Genomic DNA, 25,634 nt, shown 5'->3' with positions numbered 1-25,634 from the left:
GTGTGTGTGTGTGTGTGACGTTTCCCTATGTCCTTGCCATCACAAATGTGTGTGTGTGTATAACGTTTCCCTATGTCCTGGCAATCACAAATGTGTGTGTCTGTGTGTGTGTGTGTGTGTGTATGACGCTTCCCTATGTCCTGGCCATCACAAATGTGTGTGTGTGTGTGTGACGTCTCCCTACATCCTGGCCATCACAAAAAGATCAATTAAATTCTGAATGCATTTAAAAAGTTCCCTATGTCCTGGCCATCACAAATGTGTGTGTGTGTGTGTGTGTGTGATGACCTCTTAAATTTGATCATAAATACTAACTAGAATGACATCTCTGAGGAAGTGCAAGAGTGGGCTTGATCAGGTGCAGTTCACCAAAAGGATTGCAACAGTACCTCATGGATCAAACATGATTTGCATTAACGCAACATCCAATAAGCCAAAACGCATAAATCAAACAGTTGCTATGCTGGTTGCAAAAGTGTAATCATGTTGGCTGCTATGGTGGTTGCTAGGTTCACATTAAAGTGGTGGTTGCTAGGTTGTTGCTAGGGTAATTGGCATGGTTGCTAGGGCATTGCTAGGGTACATATGGTGGTTGCTATGCTAAATGCATGCAACCACACGGTTGCTATAGTGTTTGCTATGGTAATCATTTTGGTTGCTATAATGGTGTGTGTGTGTGTGTGTGTGACACACCTGTGTCTTGCCTGCTTTGTACTGGAGGAGTGTGTGTGTGTGTGTGTGTGTGTGTGACACACCTGTGTCTTGCCTGCTTTGTACTGGAGGAGTGTGTGTGTGTGTGTGTGTGTGTGTGTGTGTGTGTGTGTGTGTGTGTGTGTGTGTGTGTGTGTGTGACACACCTGTGTCTTGCCTGCTTTGTACTGGAGGAGTGTGTGTGTGTGTGTGTGTGTGACACACCTGTGTCTTGCCTGCTTTGTACTGGAGGTGTGTGTGTGTGTGTGTGTGTGTGTGACACACCTGTGTCTTGCCTGCTTTGTACTGGAGGAGTGTGTGTGTGTGTGTGTGTGTGTGTGTGTGTGACACACCTGTGTCTTGCCTGCTTTGTACTGGAGGAGTGCGTCCACTTGCCCATTGCGTCCAGTCCGTCCCCTCTGGAGGCAAAACATTCAAATCTCAATAAGACCTAACGTGTGTGTGTATGTGTGTGTGTATGACAGAGAGTGTGTGTGTGTGCGTGCACATGTGTGTGTGTGTTTATGTGTGTGTGAGAGAGTGTGTGTGTGTGAGAGGAGTGTGTGTGTGTGTGTGTGTGTGTGTGTATGTCTGTGTGAGAGAGAGTGTGTGTGCATGTGTGTGTATGTATGTGTGTGTGAGAAAGAGTGTGTGTGTGTGATACTCACAGTATTAGTTCCAGATGTATTGTGTGTGTAGACATTTCTCAAGTCATTTGGATCTGCAGCAAAAGATAACAGATGATACAGATCACACACACACACACACACTCTCTCTCACACACACACACACACACACACACACACACACTCACACTCTCTCACACCCTCCTCCTCCCTCTACACATGATCCTCCTCCTCCTCCTCCTCCTCCCTCTACACATGATCCTCCTCCTCCTCCTCCCCCTACACATGATCCTCCTCCTCCTCCTCCTCCCTCTACACATGATCCTCCTCCTCCTCTCCACATGATCCTCCTCCTCCCCTCTCCACATGATCTTCCTCCTCCTCCTCCTCCTCCTCCTCACACATGATCCTCCTCCTCCTCCTCCTCCCCCTCCCACATGATCCTCCTCCTCCTCCTCCTCCTCCCCTCTCCACATGATCCTCCTCCTCCTCCTCCTCCCTCCACATGATCCTCCTCCTCCTCCTCCTCTCCACATGATCCTCCTCCTCCCTCTCCACATGATCCTCCTCCTCCTCCTCCTCCCCCTCTCCACATCCTCCCCTCCTCTCCACATGATCCTCCTCCTCCTCCTCCTCCCTCTCCACATGATCCTCCTCCTCCTCCTCCCTCTCCACATGATCCTCCCTCCCTCCACATGATCCTCCTCCTCCTCCTCCTCCTCTCCACATGATCCTCCTCCTCCTCCTCCTCCCTCTCCACATGATCCTCCTCCTCCTCCCCTCTACACACATGATCCTCCTCCTCCCTCCTCCTCCCTCTCCACATGATCCTCCTCCTCCCTCTCCACATGATCCTCCTCCCTCCTCCTCCTCCCTCTCCACATGATCCTCCTCCTCCTCCTCCCTCCTCCATGATCTCCCCTCCTGATCCTCCTCCCTCCTCCCACATGATCCTCCTCCCTCCCTCCTCCTCCTCCCTCTCCACATGATCCTCCTCCTCCTCCTCCTCCTCCCTCTCCTAGGGGTGAACGATTTTGGAAAAAATCAATGCATTTCTCCACCAATATTAAGGGACATCACGATTATTTTAAGCTCTTTATCTTCTGTCTTTATTTAACAAAGACAAGCAATATATTACCTCTATAGTATGACCAACACAAAATTAGATTTAAACATAAACTGTTCTTTCCTGGAGCCCAGGCCTATGTTATGATGGCATTAGGTCATTGAATAAGATTGATGAAATATTTTTTATTTAACTATTTTAATCACATTAGTAGACCTATATTTGTTGAACTTCCAGTTTGTAAACATTTAATGATTCTTATATGTTTCTATTTTTGTTTCTATTTCATGTAGATATGATCTTCTTTCGTTAGTTAACAGTTAGGTTCACATGCAGTGGCACTGACACGGCTTCTCCTTGTCCCAGCTTCCACACACACACACACACACACACACACACACACAGAACCGCTCCTCCCCTCTGTTGGCTACTTGCCGTGAATCGAACAAACTACTGTAGACTGTTGCAGCACAAATAAAATGCGCTAAATGACCGGTCCGCTCGTTGTTAACTAAAGGTTAGCAGCGCATGCGATGCATGCAAATTAACTAGTTTGTTCATATCACAACAAAGCCAATCACGGAGACAAAACTCTTTAAACAGGCAAAGTTAGCAGCATGTATGTAGCCTAGAGCCTTATCAGGTAAGCTAATGTTGGAACAGCTGGGTTTTGGTGGTTAGCTCTTGGATAACATTATGCATCAATTCATTACCTGTGATGAAATGTTTGTGCCGCCAACCCCCCTTGGATATCACCAAAATGCCCCCACTGTTACTGTACTCCAGTAGTCCCCAGTGCACAGGTGAATGGCTGCTGCTGAGTTTTAATCATCAGCTGGACAAGTGAATGAAGTTACCAGCCAGAGTAGCAGCACAGGGGAATTATGAACTAGAACCAGGGACATGGCAGGTTCGAGCAAAAGGTAATGAAGAGGTTTAGTTTCAACCAAAGTAGCTCTACTGATCAGACCTTTCTTGACACTGTTAGCTGGTCCTCTTGTTTACGTTTTTTGCTTCTTCAGTGGTCATTGTGAAGAATCGTGGGCGCATTGGCAAGCGCAAGTATAAAATGCGTTTTTGTGGCGTCACATTTGAAGCGTAATGCGCGGCAACTGGGTTTATCAGCGTTTCATCATATCTCGATATTATCGCAAATGCAATAAATCGTTCAGCCCTACTCTCTACATGATCCTCCTCCTCCCTCTACACATGATCCTTCTCCTCCTCCTCCCTCTCTACATGATCCTCCTCCTCCCTCTCCACATGATCCTCCTCCTCCTCCCTCCACATGATCCTCCCTCCCCTCCTCCCTCCACATGATCCTCCTCCTCCTCATCCCTCTCTACATGATCCTCCTCCTCCCTCTCTACATGATCCTCCTCCTCCCCCTCCACATGATCCTCCTCCTCCTCCTCCCTCTCCACATGATCCTCCTCCTCCTCCCTCCACATGATCCTCCTCCTCCTCCTCCCTCCATGATCCTCCTCCTCCTCATCCTTCTCTACATGATCCTCCTCCTCCCTCTCCACATGATCCTCCCTCTCTACATGATCAGTTCTCGTCCCTCTCTGCTGTAGGAGTAACGCTATCCTATAAATCGTAATAATGCTGCCTTGGCTAATCAGTTAGCCTCTCTAATCTCTCTCTCGGCTACTCAGTTAGCCGCTCTAATCTCCCTCTCTCTCTCTCTCTCGGCTAATCAGTTAGCCTCTCTAATCTCCCTCTCTCTCTAATCTCCCGCTCTCTCTCTCTCGGCTAATCAGTTAGCCTCTCTAATCTCCCTCTCTCTAATCGCTCTCTCAGTAATCAATTAGCCTCTAATCTCCTGCTCTCCTCTGCGTCTCCCTCTCTATCTAACCTCCTCTCTCTCTCATGTCCTGCTCTCTCTCTCGGCTAATCAGTGGCCTCTCTAATCTCCCTCGCTCTCTCTCTATTTCAATCAGATGGCCTCTCTAATCTTCTCTCTCTCTCCTCTCGGCTAATTAGTTAGCCTCTCTGTCTCCCGGCTCTCTCTCTCATTAATCAGTTGGCCTCTCTAATCCCTCCTCTCTCTAATCTCCGCTCTCTCTCGGCTAAAATCAGTTAGCCTCTCTAATCTCCTCTCAAACAATCAGTTAAGCCTGCCTCTCTAATCTCAGCTCTCTCTCTCTCGCTAAATCAGTTAGCCTCTCTAATCTCCCTTTCTCTCTCTCGGCTAATCAGATAGCCTCTCTAATCTCCTTTCTCTCTCTCTCGGCTAATCAGTTATAATAATAATAATAAAGCTTTATTTGTATAGCACCTTTCATACACACAGAATGCAGCTCAAAGTGCTTTTACATTTGAAACATGTAACACAATAGTCAAGTCAGTCATTATCAATCCTTTTCTTGCTGTTTATGTTATACTCAGCAACATATCAAAAATATAGAAAATGACGCCATAAGACTAGCAGCCTTAACCCTCTTACCCCCCACAAACACGCCATATGGCAACTGTGGCAAGGAAAAACCCCATATTCCAGGAAGAAACCTTGAGCAGAACCTGACTTAATAGGGGAGCCCATCCGCTTCTGGCTGGCTCGCCCTCCAATAGTAGCAGATGTAGAATAATCTGAAAATGTAGTCTACAGGATAAGATGAGTTAACTAAAAAGCTTTCCTGTACAGGTATGTTTTCAGATCTTTTAAAAATTTGCTGAACTTCGCCCCGTTTGATGTACAGAGGCAGGGTGTTCCATAGTTTAGGGGCATAATGGATAAAGCATGGCTTCTCCGGTTTGTGGAGCACTTTGGGTACGATTAAAAGATTAGAATTGATGATCCTAAGTTCCCTTTGTGGTTGATACAAGATATTAAAAGCTCCAGAGATATATGAAGGTGCTATGCCATTCAGGAGCTTTGTAAGTAATTAACATAACCTTAAAATCAATTCTATAGGAAATAGGAGCCAGTGCAGTTCAGCCAACACAGGGGTGATGTGTTCTCTTAGTCTTAGTTAAAAGTCTAGCCAGCAGAGTTCTGTATGAGTGCCAATTTCTTTAGATGTTTTGGGAAGACCAGTGAAAAGTGCATTGCAGTAGTCTAACCTGCTAGTGATAAAGCATGGAATTAAGCTTTTCTGCATCTTGTTGAGGATAAAGGGCAGACTTTGCAAATGTTTCTCAAAAGTGAAATAGGCTGTCTGAGTAAACTTTACTGGATATGGGGCTTAAAACTTAACTCTGCATCTAAGATGACACGGAGGCTTGTTACTTTGGGTTTGACCTGGTGTGCCAAGTTCCCCAGATTATAAGAATAATATCTAAAACTAGTTTTGGTCCAACCAGAAGTACCTCTGTTTTGTCATCATTTGGTTCCAAAAAGTTTTTGCTCATCCACTGATTAATGGAGGTTAGGCATGCAGTGAGGGAGCAAAGGCCATCTGGGTTAGTTGGCTCCACAGAAAGATACAATTGGGTATCATCTATGAGCTGTGGAAGTTTACATTATGCTGACTTATGACGTTTCCCAAATGGGGAGCATATATAGAGAAAATAGCAGGGGACCAAGGCAGCTCCCTGGCCACCAAAAGGCAAGTCATGTTTTTCAGATACATGATCTCTAGACTGATATAAAATCTCTGCCAGTAATGTGGGTTTGAAACCAGTTTAGAGCATTATCAGAGAGACCCACCCACTTTGCAAGGTTGGGCGTGAATTAGGATGCTATGATCAATGGTGTCAAATGCAAGACTCAAATCCAGAAGAATAAGGACTGAGACTTTGTTTGAGTCGGTAGCTAGTCTGAGATCATTGACTATCTTTTACCTTAGAGCCGTTTCTGTGCTGTGGATTTGATCTAAAACCTGATTTTTTCCAAGGATACTGTTTTCGGAAGGTATTTAACTGATTGCAAAAACAACTTTTCAAGTACTTTGCTCAAAAAGCGATAGATTTGATATAGGCCTGTAGTTGCTCAGATTGGTATGGTCAAGTTTTGACTTTTTTAAGTAAAGGTTTCACAACAGCGGTTTTAAAAGCAGTTGGAAATATACCTGTTTCTAATGAGGTATTTATTACCTTGAGAAAAAGGGAGCTAAGCCTTCATATACTTTTTTGAGGAATGTAGTAGGGATTGGATCTAAAACACACGTTGAAGAGCCGGGTTTGAGTTATAATTTTACCAAGCTCAGATTGGAGTAATAGTGCTAAAGGACCTTAATTTTGGGGGCTGTTTTTGGGTGTACTATCAAACATATTACTTGTGTTACCAATAGCCTCCCTTATAGAAATGACTTTGTTTTTGAAGAAGTCTACCAAATTCTTAGCATCTTAGAGGATGCCTTGACTGAGTGTGTCAAAAGGTGTTTGATGCAATAGCCTATCAATGGTAGAGAACAACACCCTAGAGTTTCTACTGTTTTCAGCAATTACCTTAGAGAAGTGGTTCCTCCTCTCTCATTCACAATAGCTCTATTATAATTTGCAATTTTTTCTTTTAGAATGGCACGGTGAATCTGTAACTTAGTTTTTTCTCCATGTTCTCTCAGCTTTCCTACATGATCTTTTTAGATCATGGATATTTTCGTTTCATCCAAGGTGTCAGTTTGCTACAGGGCCTTTTTTTGTCTTTAAGGTGCCACTCTGTCCAAGCAGAGCCCTAATTCACGATTAAAAGCCTCTACCATTTGATCAATGGGATGATGTAAAATATCTAATTTATGGAGTCTATAAGAGCTATGAACTGCTGTTCTGCTCTAATGTCCAAGAGTCGCTGATTTGATTGCAATTTTAGGATGAATTTTTGGAGTATGTAGTACAATATTAAAAGATACACAATGATGATCAGACATATTTATATCATTTACTGATAAGTCTGTGACTTCTATCCCTCTGGAAATGACTAGATCGAGGGTGTTGCCAAGGTTGTGGGTGGGTCCTGTAACATGCTGCTTTAGCTCTAAACTGTCCAACACATTAAAGAACTTACTGGCTTTAGTGCATCAGTTGTCTTATTGACATGAATATTGAAATAGCCATTTACAATTATCGATCATAGCTAGTGATGATGAGCCATAAGTTCAAGAAAACCAGTCGAAAAGCCAGTCCATAGTTTAGAGGGCGGTATAAGGTTAATAGAAGTACAACTGGGTCAGCCTTCAGAGTGAGGGCAATATACTCAAAGGAAGCCGAGGAATTAAGCCAAAGCTTGACTTCGTGTGCAACTATATTTGTTTGAGAGAATGGAGGCAATTCCACCACCTCGTTGCCTTGTCTAATTGAGTGGAAGAAATTATAATTTGGGGACAAGTCTCAACAAGAACAGCTTACTGTCTGAAGTCAACCAGGTTTCAACAAGAAACAGAAAATCCAATTTTTTTCACTAATAAAATCATTGATTGCAAAGGTTTTGGTAGTAAAAGTGCACCTATATTTAGTAAACCCATGTTAGCTGAAAATGCCTCTGGCTTTGGAGGAATATGCTGAGGCATGGAAAGAATATTTGTTAGGTTTCTAGTTTTAAATTTGTCTTTTCTTTTTACTATCGTTGGGTAGAAATCAACGTTGGAATAGAACTATAAGCATAAGTCATGCTATTGCATGACACAGCTTGATCTATGGTAGTAGTATTGTATGTTACCCTGCAAGAAAACATTCTCAGACCCATCCACATGTATAATGCCATTCGAATCAATACCTGGGGCGTGAATCTGTAATATTTTTCTACAGAATGTCAATGTCTCAGTGTGGACGCTATGTTGTCAGAGAGTAGCCTGGCTCCATGTTGGTTTGGGTGGGAGACCATCATCCTTCAGCATACTGGGCCTCTCCAGAACAAGCCCCAGTTGTTGACATAGGGGATGCTTAGGGAAGCGCAGTAGCGTTTGAGCCAGGTGTGGAGATCGAACAGTCTGGACCATCTCAGCACCTTTTCTGTAGGTAGGGAGAGGCCCAGAGATGACAAAGCGTTTTCTGTGCCCATCAGAGTGGTGATGAGAGTTTTGTAGTTTTCCTGCAGTGCTACTGACTGCTTATCTCTGATGTCGATTGCGTGCCCAATGCGATGATGATGTTGTTGACCCTTGGTGTGGCGGGCCAGGATGCTTGGGAGTTTCTGCTGGATGTCAAGGACCTTGGCACCAGGGAAGCAGTAGACCTTTGGAGGGACAGCTACATGATGGGGAATGCAGGGGTCTCTAACCATGGAACTGCCGATGACCAGGGTGGAGGGAGGTTGATGAGGTCCGGGAGGGGGTCGGGCGCCGACTTTGAGGGAGGGACCAGGATGGTTGTCTCGGGGCTGGAGGGCTCCTCATCCTCGGTCAGAATGGCAGCGCCGCGATTTTCCAGTCGTATAGGTTGGGCTGGGCCTGAGTGCCGTCGGACCGTCTGCCGTGCTTGTGATGCTTGCTTCTCGCCATGGCTCAGGCTGGTGTGGAGTGGAGCTGGCCAGCAGAGCAGGCTTGGTTCTCAGCAGAGGCCGGGGGAGAGGCAACAGGGACAGAAGTTGCATTAGTGCATGGCATGGTTAAAGTATTGGAGGACAGAGTGAAATCAGGGCATCTGGCATTTGTATGTGTAAGAGAGGTAACGTTATTTCACGGAGAAAGGTGTCGAGAAACTGTTCATCCTTCTCAATCTGATGGAGGGTCGCTATTCTGGCTTCAGTTCCACTATCTTTTATGAGAAGGGCGCGTGAGTCGCAGCCTGGTGCACAGCTGAGGGGAGGCATCAGTGTCGCCATGGGCGAGGGCTCGCCGGTGTCAACTGTTTTTTAAGCGTTTGTTTGCTAGTTGGCTAGCAACAGCGATATCGTGCAGTTCCTTTGATAACTCGAACACAGGTAGCGGGTAAAGTAATCTGAGAAGATCTCACTTTTATATTGAGTCACTAGTTTTGAGAGACGTTAGAAGGAATTTGATGCTTTCTTCTTCCAGATATCGTTTCCTTGGCCCGGTATTATTTGCAGCCCTTGATACTGGCTTAACGTTTAACGTTAACGTTTGACAGAAAAGTTTGGCGATCAAGGTTATAGAGTCCGATAATCCAAAGCCTCGAGCAACAACAGTTTATGCAAGAGTTTGTTCACGAGATATAATCGGTAGCCAGTAAATCCGTAGAAAGTAGATGGTAACAAGGAGATTTAAGATCCAGTTAACATCATTTAAGTTAGCATCTCTATTCTCCTGCTCTCTCTCTCTCGGCTAATCAGTTAGCCTCTCTAATCTCCTCACTCTCTCTAATCTCCCGCTCTCTCTCGGCTAATCAGTTAGCCTCTCTAATCTCCCTCTCTCTAATCTCGCTCTCTCGGCTAATCAATTAGCCTCTCTAATCTCCCTTGCTCTCTCTAATCTCCCTCTCTCTATCTAACCTCCCTCTCTCTCTCTAATATCCTGCTCTCTCTCTCTCGGCTAATCAGTTAGCCTCTCTAATCTCCCTCGCTCTCTCTCTCGGCTAATCAGATAGCCTCTCTAATCTCCCTTTCTCTCTCTCTCTCGGCTAATTAGTTAGCCTCTCTAATCTCCCGCTCTCTCTCTCTCTCGGCTAATCAGTTAGCCTCTCTAATCTCCCTCACTCTCTCTAATCTCCCGCTCTCTCTCGGCTAATCAGTTAGCCTCTCTAATCTCCCTCTCTCTCTCGGCTAATCAGTTAGCCTCTCTAATCTCCCGCTCTCTCTCTCTCGGCTAATCAGTTAGCCTCTCTAATCTCCCTTTCTCTCTCTCTCGGCTAATCAGATAGCCTCTCTAATCTCCCTTTCTCTCTCTCTCTCGGCTAATCAGTTAGCATCTCTATTCTCCTGCTCTCTCTCTCTCGGCTAATCAGTTAGCCTCTCTAATCTCCTCACTCTCTCTCTACTCTCTCGGCTAATCAGTTGGCCTCTCTAATCTCCCTCTCTCTCTCGGCTAATCAGTTAGCCTCTCTAATCTCCCGCTCTCTCTCTCTCGGCTAATCAGTTAGCCTCTCTAATCTCCTTTCTCTCTCTCTCGGCTAATCAGATAGCCTCTCTAATCTCCCTTTCTCTCTCTCTCGGCTAATCAGTTAGCATCTCTATTCTCCTGCTCTCTCTCTCTCGGCTAATCAGTTAGCCTCTCTAATCTCCCTCACTCTCTCTAATCTCCCGCTCTCTCTCGGCTAATCAGTTAGCCTCTCTAATCTCCCTCTCTCTCTCGGCTAATCAGTTAGCCTCTCTAATCTCCGCTCTCTCTCTCTCATTTCTAATCAGTTAGCCTTCTAATCTCTCCCTCTCTCTAATCTCCCGGCTCTCTCTCAGCTAATCAGTTAGCCTCTCTAATCTCCCTCTCTCTCTCGGCTAATCAGTTAGCCTCTCTAATCTCCCGCTCTCTTTCTCTCGGCTAATCAGTTAGCTTCTCTAATCTCCCGCTCTCTCTCGACCAATCAGTGATGACCAATGATTGTACTGTGTTCTGTTATGCTCTGTATGTTTATTGTAGAAAATTATTTTGATATTTTACAAATATTTTAATAAAGAACGTCATGTTTAAGTACATGGGATCTTAGAAAATTCTTTTTTTTACCATGCTATGAAATTTGGCATTGAGAATCGTATAATTTCGCTGGTATGGGCTGGTATCATGACCTCTCTACAAGTGGACTGTTCCTGTAACTAAGTTCCTATAACTAAGTTCCTGTAACTACTTGATCAGAAAGACGTGTCCTTAAAAGGTTGGCTTTTCCTCATTTTTAATTAAGGCATTCAGATTCCTCCTCCCTCTCTACATTCAGATCAATTTCCAAAAGATGATTTTTTTATTCCTTTAGCATGGGTTAACATACTTATTCATGTCACTGTATATTACTGTATATCAGGGGTGGGCAAACTGCGGCCATGGGCGGGATCCGCCCGCCATGCACTTTCATCCAGCCATGAGCATTTCATTTAGTTATCAGGCTGCTCGCTATTTTTCTCCTCTAATAGAGGCGGCGTTGGTTAGCTTTACTGCAAAGTGCTTTTCACTCTCCTTAGAGAACGCATTACAATGTCAATGTCAAAACATCATGTTAAATAGAGATAACATCATGTTAAACTAAGTTAACTCTTAGTTATCTCCTTTGCAGCAAATCTAGCGTGAGCGTCATGCAATCCATTTAATTGGGAGCAGCGTCTGCACTCACGAGGAGGGAGAGCCGCAGGTTCAACTGGCTTGTCATTGTTGATAATTGATATCTCCTTCTTATAAGAAACTTTTTAAAAGGAAATCATGAAGGCAACAGATTAGGGGAGGGCTGGTTGTTGTCGCGCCCACCGGCTAATTTTCAAAACCCAATGTGGCCCTTGAGCCAAAAAGTTTGCCCACCCCTGCTGTATATTATGGTATATTACTGCATATTAAGTATATTACTGTACATTACTGTATATTACTGTACATTACTGTATATTAATGTATTGTACAGTCCCCATTAACGGAAATACATTCAGAGGGTGTCATAATGATCCTACACTTGGCATGCATTCAGAGGGTGTCATAATGATCCTACACTTGGCATGCATTCAGAGGGTGTCATAATGATCCTACACTTGGCATGCATTTAGAGGGTGTCATAATGATCCTCCACTTTGAACATGACAGCCAGATACCTGCGATTGCAACGCCTCGTTTTTGCTTCAATTTTAACTAGGTGGCGCTATACATCAAATGACTGGATATGGGATGGGTTAACATGGTCCCTGGAGGCCAACATAAAAAACAAAATCGGTCAATCTAGGCCCTACGGTTCTCAAGATATTCACAGAAAACCGTGTCTGCCCTACCCTCCTTTTGGGGAGTTAAGTCCGCCGGGGGGGGCAACAGATCAAAAAAACTCTGAACCCCCCCCCACACACACACACACAAAGGGACATGCACACACACAAACACACAGATGCACTCACGTTCAATGAGGAAAAAGAAGCAGACAATTCCCATGGCGATGATGATGAGTCCAGGCACAATGAAGGACAGGCCCCAGTTGGACGAGACCCAACAGCCAGCGATCAGAGAACCCAGGATGTTGCCCACTGAAGTGTGTGAGTTCCAAACGCCCATCACCAGACCACGCCTGCACACACACACACATTATACATACACAAACACACACATTATGCACACACACACACTGATCTGCACTACACATGTGTATGTGTGGGGTGTATGTGTGTGTAGGGTGTGTATGTGTATGTGGGGTGTTTGTGTATGTGGGGTGTTTGTGTATGTGGGGTGTTTGTGCATGTGGGGTGTATGTGTATGTGGGGTGTTTGTGCATGTGGGGTGTTTGTGCATGTGGGGTGTTTGTGTATGTGCATGTGGGGTGTTTGTGCATGTGGGGTGTTTGTGTATGTGGGGTGTATGTGGGGTGTTTGTGTATGTGCATGTGGGGTGTTTGTGCATGTGGGGTGTTTGTGTATGTGGGGTGTTTGTGTATGTGGGGTGTATGTGGGGTGTTTGTGTATGTGTGTATGTGGGGTGTTTGTGTATGTGGGGTGTATGTGTATGTGGGGTGTATGTGTAGATGTAGTGGAGTGTTTGTGTTTGTGTATGTGGGGTGTTTGTGTATGTGGGGTGTATGTGTATGTGTTTGTGGGGTGTTTGTGTTTGTGTATGTGGGGTGTATGTATGGGCGGAGCCTAATTGTGTACAGGTGAGACCTGTTGTGGCTGGGCGGAGCCTAATTGTGTACAGGTGAGACCTGTTGTGGGTGGGCGGAGCCTATACAGGTGAGACCTGTTGTGGGTGGGCAGAGCCAGCCCTGGCCTTCGAGAGAGAGTTGTGTTCTGGCTACCACGCCTGTGATTGGCCTTCCAGCAATGTTCCTTATTGTGTTATTTATATCCCATTTTTGTTAATATCCTATTGCTTAATACACCCCTAGACAAAACAAGCTTAGGTGACTTTTTGGTAATTTCTTGTTGTAGTCTGTGCGCCTGGTCTTAACAAACACACACACAAACACATAGCCGTTATACACACACACCTAAGAAGTGTACATACCTTCCTTTGCCAAACCAGTTTCCAATGCAGGTGACTACACTGGGCCAACCTGTAGTCTGGACCAGGCCATTGGCCACCTAAACATGCACACACACACACACACGCACGCACGCACGTATGTATGCACGCACGCGCACACACACACACACACACGCCAAGCCTTGCGACGCTGCACACACACCACACACCACGCCGCGTCACGCCGCGCAAACACACACATGCCGACGCACGCACCTGCGCTGCTTGCACACACACGCGCGACAGAAACCTTACACACACAAACAGTCATACACACACACGCACACGTTTGAATGCTTTTGTGTTGATCCAATGGCAAATGTTATCAAATATCTTGGAAAGAAATCATAGCATAGCACCACACACATAAGTATGTCTAACATGTGTATGTGTATATGTCTATATGTCTATATGTCTATATGTGTATGTGTACATGTGTATATATGTGTATATGTCTATTTGTGTATATGTGAATATGTATATATGTGTACATGTCTATATGTGTGTATATGTGTATATATGTGTATGACTGCGTCTGTGTGTATGTGTATATGTGTGCATATGTGTATATATATGTGTATATGTGTACATGTCTATATGTCTATATGTGTTGTGTATATGTATATATGTGTATATGTCTATATGTCTATATGTGTATATATGTGTATTGTCTATATGTGTACATGTGTACATGTCTATATGTGAGTGTGTCTGTGTGTAAATTGTGTTGTGGATGATTGTGGTGGCAGGCATGTGTGCGTGTGTGTAGATAGATAGATAGATAGATAGATAGATAGATAGATACTTTATTGATCCCCAGGGGAAATCAAGGTACAAGGTGTATGTATGAGCGTTTGTGCATGTGTGTGTGTGTATGAGCATTTGAGCATGCGTGTGTGTGTATGAGCATTTGTGTGTTTGTGCGTGCGTGTGTGTGAGTGTGTGTGTATGTACCTGAATGCATTTGTAAGATGTTGAGTAGAGTCACAGCAGTAGAGAGTAGATGTTGTATATTTATATATATGTGTGTGTGTGTACCTGAATGAATATGTAGAATCCTAGAGAGTGGATGTTGTAGATATGTGTGTGTGTATGTGTGTGTGTGTACACCTGGATGAATATGTAGAATCCTAGAGAGTGGATGTTGTAGATATGTGTGTGTGTGTGTGTGTGTGTGTGTACCTGGATGAATATGTAGAATCCTAGAGAGTGGATGTTGTAGATATGTGTGTGTGTGTGTGTGTTAGAGCCCGACCGATTTATCGGCGGGCCAATATTAGGCATTTTCCAAACTATCGGTATCGGCATTTATAATGGCCGATAAATGAATATTTTAAAAATAAAATAAAAACGGACGAAACACCCTTCAACCATGTCATGAGTGTTGGCGTTGTATAGTTTGTCCACCAGAGGGCACTCTACACCGTCCCTGCTGGCAACACTTGTGTATAACGCGCCACACATCCTGCAACCTGCCACACATCCTGCAACCTGCTGATCCAGCCAGTCGGGCAGAGAGAACTAGTTATCCACGAGTGAGATCATCAGTGAAGTGTGTTCATGGTGATTTGGTCACAAGACATCCATTGCTTGAAATAACAATTAAAAGAACATCCCCATCAGTTCTCTTAACTCAAATAAGCATGACAAAATTCGTGAAAACAATGTCCAGTTTTGCTGCTGTTAAATAAGCCGAGAGTGAAGCGGAATTAGCTAGTAATTACGTTACGTTGTACAGTGTAGTTGACTGTCTGTCCTTTTAACTTTTGACAATGTGACTGAAGATGTATTTCTTTAATAGCGTGACAGTTATAGCAGTGAGACGTATCATCTCTCCCCGGCCTGTTATTTTGAAATCGTATGTTTTACAATTTGCAGTATGACGTTATCCAGGGCTCTTCACTAACATTTTTTCCAGGAGCACACAGCGCCCAAGTTAAAAAATTTAGGAGCACAGACAAAAATTTGGGCGCACAGTCAGTTCTGTACTTAACTTACACATAATCTAACATTACACTCCAGCTAGCAGTTAAACATGCCAGTGCACCAATTGCGAATATTAAGAATGACTGACAACATTTAGGCTACAGGAAATAGGATTTTAAAGATCAGTGCCTACTTTATTTAGTCTGTTCAATTTTCCTACATTTTGTTAATGTAAAATAGTATAATACATTGCCACATTTGCATTTAGCCTGTATATCAAGTATCCTGCCAAATGTAGGCTAATTTATTTATTTGTGAATCCATCTGTAGCTAATCCAAATATGCCCATGGTGACCTATCTGACTGCATACTGCCTAATACTACTACTAAAACAGTCCATTTTCTCTTCCACAAAACCCAACATAGGCTAATCAAGGATATATATATTTTTTATACTTTTACTTTTTATTTGAAATATCTGCATTGATGGGGGCAGTAGGCAAACGTTAGGCCTACTTTCGTTTTGCACTTCAGCTTGTTTTCGGTGTAAACAAACAAGCATGCGTGGAAGCCTGGAGTTCTCGCGTTCTACCTTTGAATAAAATAGGAGCCTGACCCATAGACAGTAATAGAAATGGACGAACAGACTCCGTTGTTTTCAATGGGAGGGCACTGAGTCAAATAGAACGATTTTTCAGTTGGTCCCCCCAGTACTGCGCAGACTCACACTTAACTTCGTGACGTTAGCCATCGAACTGAATCTTTTAACTCATATGATAGATACACAGAAATTCTTCTCACACTTCCTTCGCCTTCAAAGTCATCAAAGTTAAATATTTATTTATGTATTATTATTAATATCATCCTCACCAAGTCGTGTTAATGTTGAAGCTACCACACATGATCATCTTCAAAAACAGTCATGCTCAGGCTTGGAATTTCACCATTCTGGGGGCAAGGCCACTTGGCCTTCAGTTGGGCATATTTGGTCGGGGGCACAAAGGCCACATGTCAGGGCACCAAGGCCAAAGTTAACTATACAGTAGTAGGCTATAAAATGATCAAAGTTTAGCCTATTCACTGCAGTAGACCTGCATCACTGTATGAAACATTACAAAAACATGAAATGAAAACATGACATATTACATAGAACTGTAAATCATCTGACTATCTAGGCTATATATAACATTTATTTTATATTTGGCCTGTTATGAAATCATGTATTGAACAATTTAATCACAGCTCAGCTTTAAGAAACTCAAATAGCCTAGATGCATGCTTAGCATTTTGTGATCATTAAGGCTACTTTCACAAATTCTTAGTCAGCTGTACTCTGATTTACCAATATCTAGGCGATATTTGTAACATTTATTTTGTATTTGGCCCGTTATGAAATCATGTGGAACAATTTAAACACATTGTAAAACTGAAAGCCCAAATTTGGAGACATCCATGTATGTCGAACTTTACTGCAAATTCAAAACTGGATTACTCTGGAACGGCTAACTGTACAGGGGACTGCTTTACACCTTTGTGTTCGGTAAGGACTCCTGTTTATTCTGATATATGGTTTGTCGTGTGTTAAAAGAAGGGTTCGTAAAGTATTCCACCGAGATGGATGGGTAGGGAGATCATGGGACGCAAAACCTTCAGTAGAATGTATGATTAAATTTAATTATATTATTTACTTTTCTCGCGAACCGTTCAACACAGCAATTATCGGCTAACATCGTTTAAAAGCTGAGAAAAAGCTCTTTCATGTGAAACTTGTGATGTCTGTGTGATGAATGGGCTACTTCGAGTAGTTCAACTGAGAATGGGTGAATTTGGGCGCAATTTCTTTCTTACTTCTGTCACTTTCTCCACTGCGTAAAAGACTAAATAAATTTAGCTGTAAATGCTAAGATTATTTTGACAGGCCACAGGCTAAATAAAATTGCTATTAGTAGGGCCTTAAAGCAGAATATTGAAAGAAGGGGCCACCAAGGCCACCGTGGCCTGTAAACCTCTGATTTTCAAAGGGGCCTCAATGGCCCAGCAAAGAGGGCTGCGACGGCCATGGCCGTCGCGGCCGCCGTGAAATTCCTACCCTGGTCATGCTAAAACAAAACAAAAAAGTTACAGCCTTGAAGCTAATCTTCTTTCCACTTTTCCGACCTACGGTCAATCTATCGAAAACCTCTGGAAATGATTAGTGCCGTTTTTAAAAAATTAGGTTTACTTTTTTTTATTATTATTAGGTTGCCTCTGTGTAATGCTTTACCTTAACATACGATTAGTGTATGCTAGGTTTTGCTTATGAGTTACCGTCATAGACAGTAAGGTGGACTGAGCTTCTTATCCAAACAATACGGTTATCTCCCACGGCGCCGAAAGAGATTACGTCAAAGCTAGCTTCCTCCAACCCGACAAGCTAACCATTCTTCTAACGGGTAACCAACGTTACGGACGAGGTAGTGGAGTCTGTTTTGCCTTTGTAGTGTTTATGTGGATTACACAGAAGCTACAATATCGGCACAGGATATATGTTATATGAAGTTATGGTATTTCAAAAAAATCCTAGAATGAATGGGCTTCTATGGGAGTTAGCAGAGAGGTGGTCCCTCCAGCAGCCAATACGTCAACTGGGCTAAAAGGCATGTTAGGTTACCTTTCCTTCTCTCACTGCATTCTCAGAATCTCATCCTGTATCCGATGAATTCGGTGGATAGAAGAACTAATTTCTTCAATCTTTGCATCTTGGCTGGCTAGTCTAACTTTCCACTTTTTCTGCGTGCTCTTGGATTTGATAGAAGCGACTACTAGCGAGTCACAACGCGAAACTGCTAACGTTGATGGGAGGTGTAGTTTTTATGCTGCATTCGCGACGTAATTCTATGGTTTGCACCAGTAATGTTTCATGATGTTGCGGTGTATTTTGTAGACAAACATTGACATGGTTAGAAGTCATTCGCACCAGTGCGCCTAAATATTTTTTTGCACTCGCACGCCATCATTTTTACTCGCATGTGCGAGTGAAATTGGCGCACTGTAGAGCCCTGTTATCCATTGCTAAATTATAGCTCATCATAGACTAGCTAACCATAAAGCTAGCTAATGCCATGAATATCAGTGGAAGAGCGCTATAGTTAACATTAATGAGCTTGGAAACCACAACGAACTTATTCTGCCTAAATAAAGTAATGATTTATAACTAGTATATCTGTAGTTACAGTCCCTGCATTGTAAAATGTAAGTTAGACATGCGAGGAGTGAACATTTAGACATAGAGAAAAAGTATCAAACATAGCTTGTGCAAAACGTAGCTTGTGCATAAAAGTTAGCTTTTCTTTTACACGTGTGAAATCCAATGACGCCAAGTGTGCGTTTCAGACTGTCGTTCAGCCGCAGCATTAACGAGTTACTGGATTTAGATCACTAAATAGTAGGTTTTAGAAGGCAGGCAGCAACTGATGATTGAAAATGGTTTGATGTAGCTTGATGGAAATAATTTTAAAAGTGCAGGTAAAGGGATAAGCAAGCTGACATTGTAATTATAAGGTAGCTTATAAGGCAATAGGGACTAATTATTACACACGCACACTCAAACATTTAAGAGTGACCTTTATCTTGTTTAATGATAATACAAATGATGACGATAGTAATAATGTCATCATTATTTTTTGTAATTATTAAGTCTTAGTTCAAAGTTATATTTATGAAGCTTACTAAGTCTTTTAATACTGGTAACTTTGATTTGGTTGTTGTTGTTCATATCTTAAGTTTCTATTTTTATACATTTTATTTATCAGAACTTTAATATATTTCGATGTTCCTCTGTACCACTGGGACAATATTATTTAAAAATAAACAAGTTTGTTTTTGAAATGCATTATCATATTATTTTAGTCAATACTCATAAATAACTACAAATAACTAATGATATCGGAATATCGGATTTTAAAATCAACAAATATTTGTATCGGTATCAGCCTTCAAAATCCTTTATCGGTCGGGCTCTAGTGTGTGTATTTTTCCTGGATCTATTGTGTGTGTGTTTACCTGGATGAATATGTAGAATCCTAAAGAGTGGATGTTGTAGATATACCCAAAACCAAATAGACAGGTGAAGATCCCACTGGTTACCATGCCAACTGTCAGGTAGAGACGGATGGGTAGGCGTTCACCAATGATCCCACTGCAGGGCACACAAAGATGACATCACATATTAGTGCAGGCACATAATGATGACCTGTGAAGATGGTGACAGTGAATATGATACATGATATATGATACATGATTTCTAGCATACAGGCTCAGAGTAGTGTAAGGTGTGTGTGTGTGTGTGTGTGTGTGTGTGTGTGTGTGTGTGTGTGTGTGTGTGTGTGAGTGAGTGAGTATGTGAGTGTGTGTGTGTGTGTGTGAGTGTGTGAGTGTGTCCCAGATAGCAATTACTCATTGAATCTATGTAAAATCAACATTATTTTGTCAACATTAAAATCACTGAGTCAACGTCGCACTTCAACATTGATCCTATAACATTTTGCACCCTCTATTAATATTGAAGCAATGTTGAAATTCCAACTACAGATCAACGGAATTTCAATGGTATTTCAATTAAAATGAATATTGAAACAACGTTGAAATTACAACCAAACTAAAGATCAATGCGATTTCAATGGTATTTCAATTGATATTAAACCTTAGTAAATAGGGGTGTAAAGATTAACCGATACGTATCGGTATCCGTTTTTAACGTGTAAGATACGGCTACATCGATACGTGAAGCCCCGTATCGGAAAAAAACTGAAATGAACCGGTCGTTATATCGATTTACTTGTTATGAATCGGTGCACAACCTTTTCTGCTCGCTCACTCATTTACGTTCCAAGCAGCGCGTTCATCCCACTTCCGGTTTTGAAACTATACGTGGCACGGAATTGTGGGTAATGCAGTTTGTTTTTGGTTACATTCATTGCCCAAAGTTGTCAAATGACCTCATTACCCATACATCTATTGCAACTTAACCATGTGACAACTTGCACTCGGTCGGCTTTTGTTTTTCGAAATCCAGCGCGAAATTAAGCACTTATAGCATTCCTAAACAACAACGATAGTCTGTAGAGTAGCCTTACCTTTGATGAAGGGATTTCCTTAATGTTAAATAATAATTTGGCCCTTGCTGCTAAACGATGCATAAATTATTAGCCAATGATTTTGTTCATATTCACTCAGACTTGTGGCATTTTAGGTTTCTGCATTAGGTCTACTGTTGGAACAAAGAGAGAGAGAGTTCATTGCTTTGTAGGTCTATTTTATTCTTGTAGGGTAGGCTAGGCCTATATGAGAAAAGGCCAAGAGTGTCTTAAGCACTGTTTTATTTTATTTCGGTATTCACTTACCTCAACAAGGCTACAGCTCCATGAAAACAATCAGATATAACTCTATAAAATCTGTAAAGTCTATAAAAATGTATTTTATGTTGTATTTGGCTGCTGTGCTTGACTGAAATGTAGACTATTCTTTTTTCATTTCAATACAGTATATGAAACAAACCTCAGTTTAGATAATCATATTCACACATTTTGTTGCCTAATTGACAACCATGACCATGATAATTGATAATATAAAATGAATGTGCACCTTGAGCAAATTATAAAAAATCTTTCAGAATGCTTTCCATTCTTGAACTGCATCAAATTGCATCGAATCGTACTGAATCGTTTTTTTATAAACATGTATCTTTTCTTGTATCAAATTGTGCCCATGTATCTAGATGCGAATCGTATCGTCTTTTACATGAGAGATTCACACCCCTATTAGTAAACCACTTTTAATCTGGAAAAATATTGGGAAATTCACATCCTGCTTTATATACAGCCAGGATAAATTTGACTAGGCCTAGTATGGCTGGTTTAGGCTACACAATCGTGCATAAATAACCATTGACAACTTATCAGTTTGAAAATCAAGTGCATTTATTAACTCTTCTTCATTTAGAAATTCACGTGTGTTGTGCTTTCCTGCCATCCATTCAGTATAGCATCCATAGACCACCCGTTCGCAGTCAGCCCTCCTCCACCATCCAGTAGCAGAGTGAAGTGGCACCTAACAGAAACAGAAGAAAAAAAGAGATAGACAGTGTTAGATAAATATGTTCAACTGAAACTGAAGGCTACTTATAATTGAAACTTTAGAATAATCATAGAATATATATTCTATATGTTTGTTCAGTTTGCTGTCAAAATGCCAGGCTGAAGATAGTGTTAGTTAGAATAATTCAGTTTCGCAAGCTGGGTGAGCTCATTGAACATGCCGTGTTTGCTAGCAGCACCAGCCATTCGGGCAGCTCTGTTCGTCCGAACAATTTTGCTGCCCAATGAACGGTTAATGATAGCAGTCTAGTCAGATATGACTTAAAGTTAATTTATATCAGTATTGCTAAAGTTAGCCTATTAAACTCACAAAAATATGATCACCAGGAGTTACATAAATGTTAGCTAAATCTCCACGTTAACCAGAAGCACACCTTCAGCCTATAATTTTGACAGTAGCCTAGAAGCTAACGTTACCGGTAGGCCTAGCCCTAGCACTACTTCATATTTTATTATCATGAGTATAATAAACTGTAACTTACTGACAACAAAGGTAGGACCTAATTATAAATCAGACTGCCAAGTAACGTTAACCTAACATTATGATGAACTGCCATAACGTAAGTTAGCCTAAACATTAATTTGACAACAGCAAGTAAATTTAGCTAGCCTAGCATTTGAATGAGTTTGTAAATCTGACAGTACGATGTACATAGACTGTAAACATGACCGAATTTAATGTAGTACACTTTTACAATAAAACATTATCGTTTGATAAATAAATGCTTGCTTACCATTAAGGAGGAGTGAACTTGAAAGAGAGCTGAACACCCGGTTGGTCTGACTGAACTGTTGCTGAAAATGAACTGGACAGTTCAAACGTCGTCGCGCGGTCAACTATAAATCCACTACTTTTCAATCACCACGTTAAGATTTCCCAGTCAACCACAAATCCATGACTTTTCAATATCTTTTAGTGAACTATGTATCGATGCTCTATCGATTATGGCAACATAAACTATAAACCAATGTTGTTTCGATATCTCTCTTATCGATATTCATGCACTGTCAGGTTTTTGTCAGGATTGTAATGCTGATTCAATGTCTATTTACCATTGAGATTTCAATCTCAACCAAAATGATGATTTGGATGGAAAATCAACATCATATCAATGTCACCTTGCTATCTGGGGTGTGTGTGTGTGTGAGTGTGTATGTGAGTGTGTGTTTGTGAGTGTGTATGTGAGTGTGTGTGAGTGTGTATGTGTGTGTGTGTGAGTGTGTATGTGTGTGTGTGTGAGTGTGTGTGTGTATGTTACCTGAGGTACATGCCCACAGCATAAGCACACAGAAAGGAATAGTCCATGGCTCCAAGAAGCTGCTTATAGTTACTCTTATCTGCACACACACCAAAACACACACACACATTTGGACACGTTATACACAGAGACGGATCTATTGCACACACAGGAGGGCAGAGCTTTTAGTTACTAGTCTAGACTTTAATCCGTCAAAAAAAGGAGCACAAGACCAGTATGACGGCAAAGAAACTTGTCTCAAAATCTGGACTGCTGCTAAAAAAAGGTCCATAATCATGATGGAGACATGGAGAGGCAAGCTATTACAAGCTAAAGCAATTACAAGCTAAAGCTATCACAAGCTAAAGCTATTAAAAGCTAAAGCTCTCACAAGCTAAAGCTATCACAAGCTAAAGCTATTACAAGGTAAAGCTATCACAAGCTAAAGCTATTAAAAGCTAAAGCTATCACAAGCTAAAGCTATTACACGTTTTTTAGAATGTTACAGAGGGGTATTTAGAATATTATATATCAGGGGTATTTAGAATCTTATAGAGGGGTATCTAGAGTGTAATATACAGGTGTATTTAGTGTTATATATAGGGGTATTTAGAGTGTTATAGAGGGGTATTTAGAGCGTTATATTGTGTACATTAGAGCGTTATAGAGTGTGTTCATGGTACAGAGCGAACCTGATGAAGCGCTAGGCAAAACACGCTGTTCGTTCAAAAAATAAAAATTAAGTTAATAGTGATCACTTGTGTTATAGAGGGGTATTTAGAGTGTTCTATAATAGAGTGTTCTAGAGGGGTATTTAGAGTGTTCTATAATAGAGTGTTTAGAGTGTTCTAGAGGGATATTTAGAGTGTTCTAGAGGGGTATTTGGAGTGTTAAAGAGGGGTATTTATAGTGTTCTATAAAAGAGTGTTTAGAGTGTTATGGAGGGGTATTTATAGTGTTCTATAAAAGAGTGTTTAGAGTGTTCTAGAGGGGTATTTGGAGTGTTAAAGAGGGGTATTTAGAGTGTACTAGAGGGGTATTTAGAGTGTTATAGAGTGGTATTTAGAGTGTTCTATAAAAGAGTGTTTAGAGTGTTATGGAGGGGTATTTAGAGTGTTCTATAAAATAGTGTTTAGAGTGTTCTAGAGGGGTATTTGGAGTGTTCTATAAAATAGTATTTAGAGTGTTCTAGAGGGGTATTTAGAGTGTTCCGTCAGGAACCGTCAGGAACTCTAGCACTAATCTCTGACTGAAAGTGCACAGAACTCGCGGCTGTTGATGGTAATGTTTCATGTAGGGTTCATGTCAGTTAATATGAATTAACATTTAAAAACATGTTCAATTATATATTTTTTCATATATAAGACGCACCTGACTATAGGTCGGCAAACTATGAAAAAAAGTGTGACTTATAGTCCGGAAAATACGGTACCTAAAACCTGCTTCACCCTGTTTAGTTCTACAAGAGGAGAGTGATACGTGTGTGTGTGTGTGTGTGTGTGTGTGTGTGTGTGTGTGTGTGTGTGGAGTTCTATGGTATGAGGAGAGTGATACGTGTGTGTGTGTGGAGTTCTATGGTATGAGGAGAGTGATACGTGTGTGTGTGTGTGTGTGTGTGTGTGTGTGTGTGTGTGTGTGTGTAGTTCTATGGTATGAGGAGAGTGATACGTGTGTGTGTGTGTGTGTGTGTGTGTGTGTGTGTGTGTGTGTGTGAGGTCTATGGTATGTGTGTGTGTGTGGAGTTCTATGGTATGTGTGTGTGTGTGTGTGTGTGTGTGGAGTTCTATGGTATGTGTGTGTGTGTGTGTGTGGAGTTCTATGGTGTGTGTGTGTGGAGTTCTATGGTGTGTGTGTGTGTGTGTGTGGGTTCTATGGTGTGTGTGTGTGTGTGTGTGCGTGCGTGGAGTTCTATGGTATGTGTGTGTGTGTGTGTGTGTGTGTGTGTGTGTGTGGAGTTCTATGGTATGTGTGTGTGTGTGTGTGTGTGTGTGTGTGTGTGTGTGTGTGTGTTTCTATGGTATGTGTGTGTGTGTGTGTGTGTGTGTCTGTGTGTGTGTGTGAGTTCTATGGTATGTGTGTGTGTGTGTGTGTGTGGAGTTCTATGGTATGTGTGTGTGTGTGTGTGTCGTGGAGTTCTATGGTATGTGTGTGTGTGTGTGTGTGTGTGTGTGTGTGTGTGTGTGGAGTTCTCTGCTTACCAAACGGCCTCCAGCTGCAGTCTGTTGGGATCTGAGGCTGCTGGCTGCTGCTGCCGCCTTCAGAAAGTTCCGCCATCACAGAACAGTTTTTATGGAGCTCACTCTATACACACACACACACGCGTACACACATGCGTACACACACACACACACACACAGGAAGAGAGACTATGTGTACACACATGAAATGAAGAGAAATACACCACCATATTATTTGCTGACAATGCACATGAATATGTGTGTGTGTGTGTGTGTGTGTGTGTGTATGGTTGTGTGTATTTGTGAGTATGGTTACCTTGACGATGCTGATGGGTTTCCTGGAGAGGTGAAAGCTGGTGTACAGCAGGAAGGTGAGAATGAAGGTAAACGCCCGATACCTACCATACACACACACACACACACACACACACACACACACACACACACACACACACGGAGTAAACGCCCGATACCTACCATACACACACACACACACACACACACACACACACACACACACATACACACACACACACACACACACACACACACACACACACACACACACGGAGTAAACGCCCGATACCTACCATACACACACACACACACACACAGGAGTTAACGCCCGATACCTACCTACCACACACACACACACACACACACACACACAGGGAGTTAACGCCCGATACCTACCATACACACACACACACACACACGGGGAAACGCCCGATACCTACCATACACACACACACACACACACAGGGAGTTAACGCCCGATACCTATACACACACACACACACACACACACACACA

At 42.3% G+C, this 25,634-nt stretch overlaps 1 protein-coding gene across 5 annotated transcripts in view; it reads right to left on the bottom strand.

The window, feature by feature from the left end:
* slc37a1 (solute carrier family 37 member 1) overlaps positions 1 to 25,634 on the bottom strand; it is a 77,122-nt gene that overhangs the window by 30,371 nt on the left and 21,117 nt on the right. For all 5 annotated transcript variants that reach the window (XM_048238711.1, XM_048238710.1, XM_048238713.1 and 2 more), the window contains 8 exons: positions 25,138 to 25,219; positions 24,843 to 24,945; positions 22,666 to 22,744; positions 19,314 to 19,449; positions 13,329 to 13,405; positions 12,233 to 12,399; positions 1,359 to 1,411; positions 1,044 to 1,109 (listed from right to left, as the gene is read on the bottom strand). In XM_048238711.1, coding sequence (XP_048094668.1) covers positions 1,044 to 1,109; positions 1,359 to 1,411; positions 12,233 to 12,399; positions 13,329 to 13,405; positions 19,314 to 19,449; positions 22,666 to 22,744; positions 24,843 to 24,945; positions 25,138 to 25,219 — 763 coding nt within the window. The remainder of the gene's footprint in view (positions 1 to 1,043; positions 1,110 to 1,358; positions 1,412 to 12,232; positions 12,400 to 13,328; positions 13,406 to 19,313; positions 19,450 to 22,665; positions 22,745 to 24,842; positions 24,946 to 25,137; positions 25,220 to 25,634) is intronic.

Source organism: Alosa alosa, chromosome 3, assembly GCF_017589495.1.
Source record: "Alosa alosa isolate M-15738 ecotype Scorff River chromosome 3, AALO_Geno_1.1, whole genome shotgun sequence".
Taxonomy (NCBI): Eukaryota; Metazoa; Chordata; class Actinopteri; order Clupeiformes; family Clupeidae; genus Alosa; species Alosa alosa.
The sequence above is the reverse complement of the archived record's forward strand: the minus strand, read 5'-3'. Positions and strand labels throughout refer to the sequence as shown.